We start from the raw sequence: 17,377 nt of genomic DNA, 5'->3' as shown, positions 1-17,377 counted from the left end.
ATATTTCATGTTTTATTCTTCTGTATATAGGATGCACAACAATTAATTTCATGCTAACGGTTTGTTACAAGTGGAATAGTTTCTGAATGTCGTAAAATAAAATATAATTTTAAAATCAGTTTGCATGACTGAAAGAACTTTACTTAACGAAATAGAATCGCAGACTGCGGAGGAGCAACTCCGCAGAATTTTTGTAGGGTTCTGAGCACCCCACAAACACAGACCAAAGTAGAAAAATTGAAACTAAAAGAAATAAGACAAAAGAAAAAAAAACTAAATTCTAATCCAACGTTATTCCTGAATGGGGCATTCAGTGCACAATGGATTCATATGCACTTTTGTTTAGTTTGGTGATATTTTATGTTAAGATCTTTATATGAAGCTCCTTTCAGTGCTTGAAAAATTCATATCCAGGTATTGTAAATACTTCTCATATTGTAGATAACAGTGCTCCTCTTTTCATGTATACAAACTTTGTCATTTTTTCTCACAGCTTTGATAATTGAACTTGAATCCTTTGTGCTCTGAACACCCCAAATGATGTAGGAACCGACGTTTTCTTAGGGTGACAAAAGATGTATAAAATTTGTGCTGAAATTTAAGCAGGAATGGAAAGTCCGAAATTGTGGTGCTGATGATGAAAGATAGCAAAAATCATCTTCACTGTATTTTCTCAACGAAGTGAAGATTTCTTTAAATGACAGATTGAACTGTAATTTTTATGATTCATATATCACAAACCACAGACGTTGAAAATGGCGTGGGGAGAACTAAGGTTGGGGGTTAGCATCTTAGAATAACCCTAGTTACACCACAATACTCTCATCCAAGAATATATATTTTCCACTGTGGAAAAAAGAAGAAACACGAAAAGAATACATTCGTTCAAAATACCTAAAATTGCAGTTTTAGGAGAGTCAATTTCCAGAATTATCTGGGAAAGGGCAATCCTATAAGCCTGAGTGGTTTCCGTACTCCTAGGCCGTGTCCAAAAGATACAAGTGCACATTTGAAGTACGCTTATTTCCGGAAGTGACGTTACCTAGTGTGCGTCAAAAGGTCCAAGTTCACAAGTGTGCGAGTGCATAGTGCGTAGTGTGCGAAGATGTACACTACGTTAGTATACTTGTGTGCTTAATATGGCGATTTCTCGTAGAATGACCTAATAAAATTTTAATAGGCATATTCTTAATATTTTTGTTTAAGTAAATTTATTTGTGGACTGATTTTATAATAATTTACTTGATAAACATACAAGTTAGTGGTTTTACAAGTCGAATATAAAAATATTACGCAAATAACAAATGTATTTACGTTATGTTCTTTGAGTATGCAATAGAATTTAAAATAGTATAGGGAAAACAAACAAATAGTTTCTTTAATAATGCTATAAAGACATTTGTGCTTAAATATTACATGGTTTATGTAGCTTAATTGAAATAGTTGCACTATCGGTAATGCGGCTATTTGCACGTAAATTACAAATTTTAATGGTGTATGAATATATTAAGTTCTAGCATAGTATATATAGATTATTCATTTCTCTATAGCTACAGCTACAGCCTCAGCCGCAAATGTTAATTCATAGACACATAAGCCTAATTTTATAGTTTTGATTCTAAACGAATTCCTTTCAACGATACCATATTTCCTTGCACTTGAGAGAGACTGTAATATACCAATTACCGTACATTGTGTATTTTTGACAGGTACCGAAAAGTGAAATACAGATCAAAAATTCCTTTCTCCACATTTATCAAAGATTTCACAAATTACTTCTGGTAAGTCTTTACTATGGCCATTTCATTTTTTTTATTCTTCGGTTTAGCGATTTGATCTCTCGGTTCCGGTTTTAAGAACTTGCCTCTTCACCCATATACTGTATATAAGGTAGTAGCTAGATTGGTTCCTTTTTGTACCAAAGTATAATATTTAATTCACATAATATTGACGAGCGAGTGTTAGCGAGTGAAGGCTGGTTGGAACCCCGCAGAGCACTTTCTTTTCCGTCTTCGTTACGAATCGGTTCATTGAACGATTCATTGAAAGAAATGTCCAAAGTAAAGACTTGCCTTCCTCTTAATTCATATAATCCCATTACTGTACCCAGTATTAAAAGATTATGAACAAATAATTTCTTCCGTATAGTTGAACAATGAGAGCCATTACATCACATACTGTATTTTTTCATAAAACCGTCTCTTAATTTTCATAAAATTCTTATTATATTTTTAGTAGTTTATTTTACGTTTATATTTGGAGCAGGGGATTTGTTTCGTTACTGAATAACCATTTTCGCAGTGGGAAGCATGTAGGAGAGTATATTTCAAGAGAGATGTAGGGCGCCGAAAGCGTAGTAAAATGCACGTAAATGTTGAAGTGTATACAATATACAGAACTCCATTCAAGCAGGCTTATAAGATAGTAATCTCACTTTTTTTTTTTTTTTTTTTTTGTTATTTTTACCATACTACTTTAATTAGGGTTATCCGCCCTGAGTATGCATTATCCTTATAAATTGGTATTTCATAGCGACATAATAGCTTTTTCCTGTAATTTTGGTCCTCATGTTGTTCAACTTTACCATTTCTTTCCTTGTCATCCTTCTATGTGTTAACTTTTGCTGTAGATTAAGAATACGGAGACACTATTTCGATGATTTCCAGGTAAAATCAATAAATTCACAGAGAAAGAATAACATCTAAGGAACTTCAATATTAGCGCAATATGGTAGAAAGAGTTCAATCAGTATGCCTGAACTGAAAGAATACAGTAGAACTACAACAATTATACTGTCATTGTTGTGTAATCTACCGTACAGGAAGCAATTATACTCAGTATCAACCCTCTCCCAAAGTAGTTTTGTGCCACATTATTGTAAATACCGCTCCCCTCGGTGTCCTAACGCTCTTGTACGTTGCCTATTTTCAGTTGCAATAAAATTCCTAAACTAATTCGCAAAAGTGTCTTCAGCGCCCTAATCACCAGTGCTACTCTTCTTTCGGGAGATTATTAAATATTCCCTCCGCAAGCATGCCTAATAAAGTAGAATATCGCCAATAGTTTAGTGTTTTTTATGCTGTTACGAGTTTATTGTGCACATAAGACAACGCACACATATATTATACATGTATTGCATTTATGCTCCGCTCTTGTTAATCTGCGCGTGAAATACCCAAAATGACAAATATTTGCAGGCACGGCAAAGCTGAAGCTGTTGGCATACATGAAAAAAAAACTCTTAAATCACTTTATGGTTACCCCATATAGTCAATCTGTACGGTTTATTTATCTTTAATATAACTGGAAAGTCATTCATTTAAAGAAAAAAAAAAAAGCATGCTAATTTTTTCTAGTACGCGAAATTCTCCCTTCTTTTGTCATCAATGTTCCATATTCCACCACAACGAGGCGCTGTAACCAAGTGCTGATCAAAAGCTAATTTTACGAAGTGTACACTATTTAGTGTGCACTCCATTTGTAGACTTCGAGTGTGCATCCTCGAAGTGTGCACTATGCACTTTTGGACACGGCCCTAGATTCCCGGTCTTGAACAATTAATTAAAGGACCCCTACTAATTTACAAAACCCGGCGCTTCTGCATCGAAATATTTCTGAGGATTTGTATTTTTGGTCCTGTTTCACAGAAAGTACTATCCTGATAATGCTAATGTAGAAATGTTTAAAAAGAATGTCTTCTTCAATTGGATGTTTTCTTCAATTTCTACAGTTATAATTAACGTGACAATTATTTCACTGCTACAAATGGATTTTACTGTTATGACGTTAAACAAGTTAGCAACACAAGGCTTGCTTCTGTGTCAATCTGCTGCCTCAGTTGTGTAATACACACACACACACGCACACGCACATACATTACTCTAGTTGTCTTTTCTTGGACCATGATATAACGCTACCGACGCTAAGAGATGGCGTTAGTATCAACATCTTCGAGACAAGGAAAATACGGGGAATGACAGTCTATTCTGAAATTGAGAAAGGATTAAGTCAATGAAGAATGCTGAAACAGACGATCAGCCAATCAGCATGTTCGATATAATTCTCAGATCCCATCAATATGACTGTTATGAAATATGTCATATAATTTTCATTTAGCTATTCTGCACTTGTCAGCTGTAACTCCACCTGGCGACAATCGATGTAACTACTTGATGAAAACTCGTAGAGTAACTGCTTATGTTTCAAAGTTAATCTACAATGTTGTCACATTGTAAATTTTCAATTCTCTGTAGCGGCTGAAGGAGGCCGCGGATGGTATTTCGTCATATAGCATTTTCGCTTTATTTTGAGCTGTAGAATAGTGCTCTGTGGTTCGTGGGCGCCATTTTTAGAACACCTGATATATATATATCGCACATTATTTTCGACATACCATAATTAGTACTAAACTAACATAAGTAAAACAAGTGGTCTTATGTACTGATAAAAAGTAAGATCGGTGGATGAAGTGTATGTTACAAAAGTCTCAATAAATAATAACATTTGTTTTACATTATCTAATACTTATTACATCCTGGATGATTGGTATCTCCACCTCGATTTTACTTTTCTAAAACTTACACCATATTACATGAAAAGCTTGGTAAGGGTTGTAATGTATTATCCATCACTAGAGATTACCATATCGAAATATGAGTATAGTGATTTGAAGCAGAAAGAACAGTCTCTTGAACTTGTTTGGGAACATGATTCATTAACTCATACTCATTATGTCTATTTATTACGAGAAAAATAAACGTTGCTCATGCTTTTTATTTTCGTAATTCATTTATCTTCTTGTCAATTTACAAGCCTGGGACAATTTATTTATTTATTTCATAAACACAACATAACAGGCTTAATGCCCAGTTATAATGTCGTGTACATAATTATCTAATATACACTATTATACGTACATTATTATACAGTACATACACAAATATACGTGGTTTAATTATGCAGAAGTTATCTGACAATTGTTTTTTTGAACTTGTTATCGGACATACTAAATACATCTACTACATGAAATCTAATCATTTCGTTATATGAAGCACACATTCTCCACAGAGGAGACTTATGTAATATGTTAGTTCTTGCTTTTCTACAATAGAATGTCCAAGTATTTGCTGTTCTAGTCTTACCTCTTGGGACATGTAATAACACTTCTGAAACTAATTCTGGACAATCAATTTTACCGTTAATAATGAAATGGTTCTACTCATAAAAGGGAGCCAAAATTTTATATGAAGAACATTCGAAATCAGTTTAACCTCTTATGAACTTCGCAATATGAGACAAAATGACTTCTGCAAGTACATTACATAAGGAGAAGTGGAAACCTTTTAGAGTTAATCATTTTAGACAATTAACCAATAATAGCCATTTTTGTGGCTTTGAAAGTACTTTGAATGGAGTTTTACAAAGGAAGTAGGAAATCTCAAAACAATAATTCAGCAAAGGTACATCAATACGGAACATTCCATGCGCAGAATTTTTAGAGTTTGGAATTAATATTGTCTACGTGCAGAATGACATTCTCCAAAATTTCCTATTATACTACCTACTTCCTATAATACTGCTTTCTGTAAAGCAAGTAGTTTCGTGCAACATGATACTGAAGTTCATCTTTCCATATATTACGAAGCCCGTGTCGGAAACAGCCGATTTGGGCTATCCTTGTTTAAACCTTTTTCGCTTATTTCTTTTAAGTAGAATAAGTAGAAATTACAAGTTTTCTCCCGAATTTTGCAACACTGTAACAGCCAGATTGACACGGAAACTGAAAATACCAATCTGACGCCTAGCTATTTCTGACGTTAGTATTCACAGTTTTTACCTGCCAGTAGTTCTGATCTTTATGTACTTGGATGGATTAGAAACAAATAATAAATTCGTTATGAAGTTCAAAATTTCCAGTTTACTTAATCCTTAACACGAATGGCTCATTAGGAGATTTTGATCCATTCAGAAAAGTGGACAATTGGTATTTCAGAACTCAAACTACTAGACATGTGCATGGATAAACCACATATTGCTACTTTGTAAAACTTCACTTATATTGCCTTCAATTGCTGTCATCTTTAAGGGATAGCCTGTACATCAAAATAAGCTTGTGCTTTTTACACCAACTGTAATTTCAAGCCAAAACATGCAGGCTTACGTGTCAAATTGGATTGCTTATTATAATGACGCATAAATCAGGAAACACAAATATTCGAGCTCTTACAACAGCAATTCTGAAACAGCCTCGCTCTCCACAAAACATACATACAAAGTGAAGTAGCTTTTATCCGTATATGTGTATTGATTAGTATATTTGATATTAACGAACTGGGCAAAGAATGAAAAAGGACGACACAAAAACTATACCGTCGGATACTAGTGTTACGATGAACTTAGCAACAAATGGATAGCTTCGTGTTATCCTGAAACAGAATTACATTCCTGCGATTTACAAGCACTAGTTCCATGGTTTTCAATTTTTCATGCACATGTTCTAATAAATTAGCGCAAATCAATAGCTGTATTCATGGTGCAAGTAAACAGCGCACGTAAACGCAGACGGAAAATGTTTGAAAATAAAATTCTGGGGAGAAATTCGAACCCAAGAGAGATGCAAAGAGGGAATAGCGGAAACTTTATGTCGACGAACTGCATAATTTGTACGGTTTACCTAACATTGTTAGAGCCATTAAATCTATGAAGCTCAGGGGGGCAGCATATATAACCAGAATGGAAGAAAGTAGGCTTTAGGAAGACCATTAGGAAGACCTAGACGAAGATGGGGTACAATATTAAGATGAATCTCGCAGAAATAGGAATATGAAGTAGAACATGGACCAAGCTGGCTAAGGACGGAAGTCAATGGAAAGTTTTTGAGAATATAACACTGAACCTCCGGCTTCCATATACCACAGAGTCAGTTAATCATTCCTGGTTTTTTCCTCTCAATGGATAGCTTCGTGTTATCCTGAAACAGAATTACATTCCTGCGATTTACAAGCACTAGTTCCATGGTTTTCAATTTTTCATGCACATGTTCTAATAAATTAGCGCAAATCAATAGCTGTATTCATGGTGCAAGTAAACAGCGCACGTAAACGCAGACGGAAAATGTTTGAAAATAAAATTCTGGGGAGAAATTCGAACCCAAGAGAGATGCAAAGAGGGAATAGCGGAAATTTTATGTCGACGAACTGCATAATTTGTACGGTTTACCTAACATTGTTAGAGCCATTAAATCTATGAAGCTCAGGGGGGCAGCATATATAACCAGAATGGAAGAAAGTAGGCTTTAGGAAGACCATTAGGAAGACCTAGACGAAGATGGGGTACAATATTAAGATGAATCTCGCAGAAATAGGAATATGAAGTAGAACATGGACCCAGCTGGCTAAGGACGGAAGTCAATGGAAAGTTTTTGAGAATATAACACTGAACCTCCGGCTTCCATATACCACAGAGTCAGTTAATCATTCCTGGCTTTTTCCTCTCAATGAAAACATAAGTATTAGTTTCTCCTGGTTCTACAAAAAGAAAGAAAATCCAACGTAACAAACTATAAAAAACAGTTTTATGAATAGGTAAATACTTCCATGATTCAGTGTATACTAAATTCAAATATTTTCTAATTTAAGAGCCAAAATCATAGCATCGAGTAATAGGGAAGAAATGCATGTCACTAGCTGGTGTTCTCATTTCCTGCCTACTGTTATGCTATTTGAAAATTTAGATATAAGCAGGAACAGCGGGTCACCTACTTGTACTCCGCAAGATAATGTAACCAGTGTGTGGAAAAATGTTAAGTAAAATAACCTGATAGCTGGACTTGCGGAGATTCAAAATAACGTACTGAAAGGTTATCTTAAATATCATAAGCACGAAAAGATGAACAAAGTAAATTGACTCTTATCATTAAGTCATTTTGGTTACTATTATGTTTTTAATTGAACGAAACTTTTCATAATATTAGTTCTGAACTTGATCAGGAAAATCAAATCACTCCTGTTCCGTAAAATGAGAAAATACATATGGTGCAATATGCATTACAGTGTTTATTATATAGTTTCCCCATAGTGAACACTTTTCCTAAAAAATGCAAAAGAAGGATAACAGAATGAGATGATACAATGCATATGCGTTAAAATTAAAGGTAGTTCAGCGTTCAATACTTTTATTTTGTTGGACCTACTGGACATAAAAGCGCTAATTCCGTTAGTACTCGGAAACACAACATGGAACGATTGCCGTATTCAACCTGTAACCAGTTTGACAATATATGAGAAGCCGAAAAAACTAATACGAGAAGGGGTACTAAATCCATACAGTACTTTGAAACAGCCTGGAAACCGAGCAGCGTACTTCAATAACTACCCTGTCTCTCTTCACAGATGGGTTTTCTGTCTCCGTATCTGCCATGAAGAAGGCAAAATATACTTGATTACTTACAGAGATTAAAAAAAAAAAAAAAAAAAGTTTACATAAAGAAGATTCACGTAGAAAAATTTGCGTGTTATAATTTCACAAATTTTTAACTGTGAAACAAAGTATGTGGTGATTATGATTAAACGAGAAAAGGAACAATATCAACAAAATTGTATTCGTAGAACCATCTTTGCCAGAACATTCTAAAACTGAGAAGTACGCAAACATTTCCTGAACATTAGTGTTTTTTTTTTTTTTTTTTTTTTCGATTCAGCGCATTTCACGAATTATTTACATAACGTTCATATATCGACTATTTTGACTAGACTGATTCCTCAGACAGAATTTCCTTTGATAATTAACAGCCATTAATATGTTCATTCTTTTCAATGTCTTTGTTTTTTACAATTGCCATTAATAACGTTTTTCCGCGCCCCCACTTTCTGATCGAGCGTTTCTCCATCCATGACTCTTTTGATCCATTTGACGTCAGAAATAATCTTCTAAACATTATACATTTACTATATGTATATACAATATATTCCTGTGCAAAATATTCATCAATTAATAATGAATATTGTAATCTCCTCTCCTCCTATGGGAGAGTCTTCTGTCCTGAACTTGCATCCTTAACGCAAGCAGGACAGGTATTTCAAGACTCAAATAATTATTCTTCAACGAAGATTGCCAGCTCGTGGAAGGTAACCGCTTCAGGATACTCCTGTTTAAAAGTGCAATCTATCAATATACAAATAAAGATGGTGCAACTTTGACTTTCATCTACTTTTATTGTCACCTTCCCTTTATACTGTTTTCTAATAATGTTATTAAGCCAGTATAAAATTTAACATTTCATTCTGGAGTCAGCAAACGCAGCGTCAGAATTTACATGCATGTTCCTGCGACAGTTCCTCGTCAGCGTATTCTCAAAACAGTGTAAGTAAATTTTACATGTCACACATCACGTACAACATATACATATCTGACGGCATGAGATCCGCGGTACGCATATACGTATATCAACTTAACTGACATGCTTGAAATATACAATTATTTGGCTAAACATTTGATTAATGTATATAAAAAGGAAACAGATATAAACAAGATTGATAGGCATTTTACACTTCGACGGAATTTAGATCTGGAGGATCGAAGGCACGATGATTTTTACTTATTCCTGAATTTTCTTACAAATTTCCATAAAACATAACATAATTTTAACATTAGCTTTGAGAATTACAACGTTATTCTCTATTTTCCACTTTATACACGTAAATAGATTATGTAATTGCAGATATTTCAAAATCTGTTTATATCTTAACAACAGGAAAGTTCACGACGAACTTACTTTATATATTCAATTAACTTTTTCTTTTAAAATTAATAACGAAGAATTTTGCTTCCAGAATTCTTCTCTGAACGGACACTTGCGTACAGATAAATTTTATGGAGGCAACTCTGGTATTAACAATTTTAACAACAAATTGATTCAATAATTCATTTCGAACATAAATACGACAAATTAAAACAAGGGGAAATAAAAAGAATAAGATTTAATAAGAAAATTCCTTTAAGGAATACAAATAATAATCCTGTAGCGCCATAACGTTACAATATTCATATATTTATGTCACATACGTATTGAAGTACATTCACACATGTGAGAAATATTACATCTTATAAATAAATACATTACTAAATCAACTAATGTATAATGCCTTACCTATACTGCCAAACTGTATAGTTGGCAGGATTTAGTTCTAAGGCATCTTTTGTTAGTTGAAGTGCTCGTTCAGATTTTTCCTTCAGCTTCAATACGGCTCGAAAATAGTCGTACACATCTTTAACTGTAAGACGAAATATACTATAAACATACAAATAAAATATGCACTGCTACTTAAATAAACGTTGTCATCACTACTAACCAAATAAATAAATAATAATAATAATAAAAGTTGATATCGTTTTCATCAGTAAATTACAATCATTCAAATAAAACAAAAAATTTTAACCAGTTCCATTTAACATTCTGCCGAAATTCACACGTGAGAAATGGAGCCTGAAGCGGCATCTTTGGCGGCCTGTATCATCAGATTTTTTTTTCCAACACAAAAAGATTACTGGTTTCTTACTTTGTTCTGAATTTTAACATCTATTAAATTCAATTTTTTTCTATCAGGTCAGATTTTTCTTTGCCTACGTGACTTGACTTGGACTATGCCATTAAGAAATGTCTGTCATTACTATGAAATTGCACGTAAGTAAAGTACACACCGACTATATATGACGATCACATGTAGTACCGGTATCGATGGAATTGGGAAAAGACAATACATATATACACACATAAATTGACAACACAAAAATCGTGGTTACCAAACAGTAAGTTGGAGGGAGAAAGAAAGAAGCTAATCCAACGTAAGTTGTAATTTTTGTTGTAACTTCTGCACTACATGTGTTTCCATTTGTATAATGTATAGATTCTTAGGTGCTATCTCATTTTATGAGGACATAAATTTGTTACTAGATGCCACAATAGTGATCATGAAGGATCGAAAAGCTGTGGCATACGTAAGACATACGTTTTTATGCCATACTAAGTGTTTTCGACTTCTCTCACTGTCGACTATTGCGTACACTCACTGTCGTTAATGTGCCTGCTCCTAAGGACACATTTTCACGGAATCCCCCCTGCTACGCTCTTGTTCTGACTAAGTTGGATAGCATATTGTTTTCTAATGCCTAGCACAAATGGTTTGAATTTTGAGTCGTTTCTTAAGCACTGTAGTTTCTATGCCATATGTCATATTTATACTCTGCCTTCGTTAAGTAAATCTGCACCCAGTAATGCAACTTCCCTCTCAGAAAGTAAGAGTGAATTTAATGCTAAGAGAAGTTCGTGTATCATGAATGGAAAAAAAGGACGATAAAAACGAATTCTAACGTCCGCACATACACAGCATATACAATGATCGCGATTAGCGCTACCCCTCAATACTATTCGCCTGTTTCAACTTCCTCGGGTGTGCACAATTCTTGGCGGATGACGAAACAAATAATCTCGTGCAAGCATACCTACTAAAAGTGAACAGTAAATATTCCTATAATCTATTCTATGGTATATATTATTTTTAATAGGACCCATATTGTAAGTCTATGGGTTACGCATGGCTAGCCAGGTGATAATAAAATGTTCTCATCGCATATACAGTAGAGGTCTGCACGGGTTAGGGCCTAGTCCGCGGGCCGGACCGTAAATTTTTAGATATACAACTATATTTCTCGGGGCTAATTTTGGAAATATATTGTACAACGATATATATTGCACCGTTCTTTCTGGAGAACTTTTAAAGCACAAATGCAAAATTAAACTTCTAACTGCTGTAAATACAATTTTGCATTAATTATTAAGTTTCCGTTATTCGAGCTCATTTCACTATCACACGAGCTCGGGCCTAAAGGCTCGAACATATTTCGGACTTCACATTGTAAATTCACGGACCGGGCCGGGGCGGGCCGGGACCGGACTAAAAATTCCGGCTCGTGCAGACCTTTAATATACAGACCATTTTGATCAAGAAATGAGATTTAATTATTATTAGCTGATGACAGAGGTATTTTTACCTTGCATGCTTATCTCTCCTACAGAATAATATTGTTCTTTGCGGTTTTACTGTAAAGAGCTAGTGGTAATTGATTTCGGCAGAATGTTAAAAGTTCTATCTCTGGAACGGGTTAAGATCCGCAGGTGCCCCCCAACCAAATTACAAAATTTACAAGGAAACCGAGTAAGAAATTTAAGCATCAGACAAAGGAAAAATGTAACTAATTACTAGAGCCCGGATTTCCATGCACAAACCAACCCTGAGATATGCACGAAAAATATCAAAAAATATGCACTAAAAATTTAACATGTACGCTGAAATATATACACTCAGAAAATAAAATCTCAGTTTCGTACAAAAATATCTTAATGACCTCTGTTACAATGAACTGTCAACACCTCTCTTATGTTTTCTTCTGTAAACCCTTTGCTTTTACCAGTGAGAAACCTTTTGTAGATCGATAAGTTACTGTCTACATCAGCAGAAGTCACTGGTGCATGTGAAAAACAACAATTGTCATCGTGTGTTAGGTCCTCTTCCAATTCCTTGTTTTTCAAGATTAAGTACATTTGCAATATCACAGATTATCTTCTACACGGGATTTTTTTCCTAATATTTGGCAAAGTTTATGTGACGCTTTTTTCGCAACATCGTGAGTTTCACTGGAAAGTCTGCGATAAATCGCCCAACAAGCGGAGTGAATGTTCCATAGCGTTTTACAGGGTTCCAATTGCCTAATAATCTCAGGAATTCTCGAGAAGTGGTTATGTTGCCACTTGTAGAGAAACATTCTTGTGACACGTAAATAGTGACTGAATTATCGGGATTTAGTGAGTCTACAACTGTTTTCACTTCATTTAAATTATTTGCATAATACGACACGATTTCTAGCCACGCGCCCCATCGGGTTAAAACTAGTAGCGGAACATTTTTCGCAACTTTCAAAAGATAGCCCTGCATACGCGTAATGGAACTTTCATAACTACTTTCTTTACATTTGGTATAAACGCGTCTACTTCCAGATATTGGCATCTGACTGTTCTTACTACGCGATGAAGACCGTGTGCACGACAAGTCAAGTGGTCTAATTTACAGGTGTCTACTGATACTGGAAATATACTGGAATTTTGATCCACATACTGGAAAAATCATGAAACTGTTAATTTGTCAACAATACTTTTTTTTTTTTGGTAGTTGTATTAATAGTCTTAGAACCAATTTTGTATCCATTGAGATCGTAAATTTTTCCAAAGCAAGAGTTGTATACATTTTCTAATTCGACATTTAAACCAATGGGTGAAGCGGAGGGCTGTAAGGGGAGTTGAGAGGTCCTTTAAAAATGTTAAAAAATCATTGTATTAAAAAAAATTAAGGCTAACTTAATTTATTAAAAATAAAATATTCTTTTGATAAAACAATTATAAACCTGAAATTATCTAGAATGTGATTATTCCTAAAGAACTTTAAAAAATCATTATATTAGGTACTGGAATTTTGTTGATAGTTATACTGAATATACTGGAATTTTGAAATGAAACTCAGTAGACACCCTGATTTAGGATATAACACTTTCTTCTATTATTTTGTACAACATGTTATTCTGTATCTACGTTTACAAAGTGATTCACTTTAAATATAACTTTCTTTACTGTGATATACTCTTAAATATGATAGTATGCAGCAATATAATCGGAAATATGCAGTATCCTGCAAAGTTTACGAAATGTGCATGCACACTGAAATTAACTCACAATATGCACTTATATACGCTATCAATTGCATCTCAAACAAATCTTTACAAGTCTATCGGAAATAAAAAGATAGATTCCATACGTTTCTGCATGTCACCATAAACATCCATTCTGCATATAAATCCGGACTGTACTAGTTACTATATAGTGACTAAATTAATTAAGATGAAAAATGAAGTTTTATCTTGGCCTATATGAAAGCGCATGTTGAGGCCTTATTAGGTAAAGCAACAATAGAGAATAATGACTGAGTTTCAAACTCATCGTTTTAGAAACTAACTAGGAAGCGTGTGATGTAATGGAGGGGGAGAGAAAGGTGCTGATTGATTCTAGCAATTCTGCAGTGCTCGACAACGTAACTTCCTTTGGGGCTTGGTGCTATCCTATGCCGGGGGGGGAGCATAAATTTGTAAAATATACGGAAGAATATGTGAATCAATTTCAAAATTAAACTGTACGGCTTAAATTTAGAGGTGTCCCTCCAGTTTCAAGTCTACAAATAACCAGTTAAAACATTAAAATTTGTTAGATTAGGGTAGGTTACGTTACCTAGTAAGACTATAGTTAGACTAGATCAGTGACTGGAACATGTTTACATAGAAGCTTCAATCACTTTAAATCAGAAATACAAAATGTGCTCCGAATCACGTAGTACTCCATAAGGATGACTTGATGAGTGAAATGCTATATGAAGGCAGTCTACAGTGATCATGAAAGGGCAGCAAAGCTGTGCCAAACGCAAGTGTTTTTCACTATCCTCGCTTATGCGTATACCCACCGCCACTAAGGCATCCGCACCCCTGCGTAGTTCTCTGTTTTTCTGGTGGGAGCTCATGCGGTTCGGTTCCCACTTTAAACTGTAGGCCCACGTCTCATACAGCCTCATTGCTGAACGAGACGCTAAACTCAAAATCAAATCAAATCAAAAGTTCTCCCTTTGCGCTCCTGCTCTGACTCGATTAGATAGCATATATGCATATTAGATAAACAATCTGCACCCATTAATACAATTTCTCTCTCACAGTAGTAAGGTATGGTAGGAGGGCCAGAGCCTTAGTGAGGGCGTGCGTCAGTAGGGACAGGCGCGAGAGCGACGGGGGGTATACGCATAAACGAAGATAGTGAAAGAGCACACTTACATATACAATACTTTCACTATCACTCAAAATTCATTTCAGTATGCTCTGCACTGACAGAAGTTACTTATACTCACACTCATTCCATCACGAAAAATGTTTTACATCGTATTTTAACCATAATTTTTCTATTTGGTTGAACCGTGTGCTCGAGTGAACCCAAACAAAGTTTCTAATCGATTAAAACATTATATTCGCTATTTCTAGATATGACAGGGTTTGCAACATTGAGCAGTTGAAAGGTACTACTTTTAGTGTAATACTGCAAGATGGATGGATGCTAAGTGAATGAACAAATAATTGCCGAAATTAACAAATATTTGCGGAATACAATTACAACTGAAGTAAGAAAGGGAAAAGAATTTTAATATATACTAACAGACCCACAATTAATTAGGAAAATACTGTTTAAAACAGCTTTATATTGTTCCGATCACAGGGGACTATCAGTGGAATCTTAAGTCTGTCCCTGTAGTACTTTCTTTCACTACAGAAAGTTTATTTTCTGGGCGATTATTTACAATTTGCAGCAAAACTGCATCAATTATCTCTTTCTTATGCGAAGACGTTTCGAGATAATTTCACATGCAAAAATTCTGTGCTACACTAATGCCTTACTATACCTAACAATTGGTGTGGTTCAAAACCTAAGCGGATCAGAAAGCTATAAGTTATACCCTTGTACTAATAACTGCTACGTAACGTTAGCTCTATAATGCAGTATACAACGTACACTTTTCAGAATACACTATCGCTACCACTGGGTGGGGTCCATCGTCCTGAGAAACTGGTTCCACGTCTTTCCAATCCGGTCTATCTTTGTAGAACACCCAATTAGCCTCATCGTACAATTCCTCACCACAACTATCCGACATTTTTAATGTTTCCTTTTCCTTTTCTTCTATAAAAAGAAGAAAAAAGTTTTATATAAGATATGAGGCAGTCATAATAATCATGTCCTCTATTACATTAGAAAATGTGAAAAGAATAAATTGTATCAACATTATGGCTTGCACTAAAGTAAAAACGCGGGCATGACACAGCATGACCAAAAAGGCGTGAGCCAGAAACCCGAATTCACCCTGTCCCCGTGTTAATCAAAATCGTTATAGTCATTCTTTTTTTTTTTTTAATGGACCTTGAATTAAGGTGTGATCCTTATTTCAAAATATATTCTTTCTACTATTCTCTGAATAATAATTAAAACTACATACAAATTTGCTTCGGAGGTCCTTCGTGACTAAGCGGTTAGTGTACGCGCCTTTGGCGTGAGAGAAACGGGTTAAATTCCCGGCGGGAGCTCATGTGGTTCGGATTCCATGTTAATCAGTATCTCATATAGCATCACCGCTGAAAGGGACGTTAAACTTAAAAGCAACTCAATGATTTGTTTAGTTTTGGATATATGACGTAAAGTAATCCTGAAAGCAAAATTAATTTCTATAGCAAATTCATGTTTTAATTAAATTCTCAAACACAGGTTATCACCACTCACAGTTCCAGGGGGTCAATTAACCTTGAGGGAGGGTTTACCCCTTGACCCCATCTGGCAACGGGTCTGATCCTCCTCCGAAATATAAATCCGGAACAACCCGGAACCTCCTGAACGATGTCCTTGCCTCCTAGTCTTCACGACTACCGAAGTCGGTATTAATAATAATAATAATAATAATAATAATAATAATAATAATAATAATAATAATAATAATAATCATCATCATCATCATCATCAGTAGTAGTAGTAATAGTATCATCGATAATAATTATATTATCTTTGTAGGACACTTGAAAAGAGTATTTGAAATTCCACACAGGGTATGGCTCGATTTGGCTCGTTTCGGCTCGACTCGACTCGAAACTCGACCCAAATTCGAGTCGAGTTGGAGGAAATTTTTCGAGCCGAGTTCTCGAGTCGAGCTCAAAGATGTCTGTTTCGAGTCGAGTCGAGTTTCAAAGAAAACTCCCTCGTGTCCATCCCTACCGGCAATCCGACCGCGGTATCTGGTCGGCATGGACAAATTGTCCGACTGTAGGCGGCAGGACCCTGATGGGGTATCTCCATTTCATCAATTTGAAGTGTGATCTTCCGTTTACATTTGTTTTTATTGAGGTTTTCTATCCTCAATATTCTATCATCATTCTATATGATAATAGGTATTCTATCATCACATCCTTTAGCTTACACGGCATAACGTGGGATGTAAAACGGAAACATTTCATTTCATTTTTCTTAAGGATATAACATCCAGTTCTTTAGTCGCGTCGTAGCATAACGAAAAACAGAACATTATGTAACAGGAGATGATATTAAGAAACCCGTTAAAAGAGAAAATGCTATTATAGAACTATCAATTTACTAAGCTATTGTGATATTAATGACGTTTTGTGTTCATTTGTTTGGAGCTTAATGTTCTCTTTCAGAAGCGAGTCTAATGAGACCTCTCTCGTTCCAAAGGCGAGA

General features: G+C 35.0%; 1 protein-coding gene across 1 annotated transcript in view; it reads right to left on the bottom strand.

The window, feature by feature from the left end:
• Fnta (farnesyl transferase alpha) overlaps nt 1–15,815 on the bottom strand; it is a 48,790-nt gene extending 32,975 nt beyond the window's left edge. Inside the window, exons 1-2 of the mRNA XM_081764811.1 lie at nt 15,650–15,815; nt 10,148–10,271 (exon numbers count right to left, since the gene is read on the bottom strand). Of these exons, the coding sequence (XP_081620937.1) occupies nt 10,148–10,271; nt 15,650–15,791 (266 nt within the window). The 5' untranslated portion in view covers nt 15,792–15,815. The remainder of the gene's footprint in view (nt 1–10,147; nt 10,272–15,649) is intronic.
• Nucleotides 15,816–17,377: the final 1,562 nt, after the last annotated feature.

Source organism: Thermobia domestica, chromosome 1 (genome assembly GCF_964235325.1).
Source record: "Thermobia domestica chromosome 1, izTheDome1.hap1.1, whole genome shotgun sequence".
Lineage (NCBI taxonomy): Eukaryota > Metazoa > Arthropoda > Insecta > Zygentoma > Lepismatidae > Thermobia > Thermobia domestica.
This window is presented reverse-complemented; position numbering and strand designations above follow the sequence as displayed.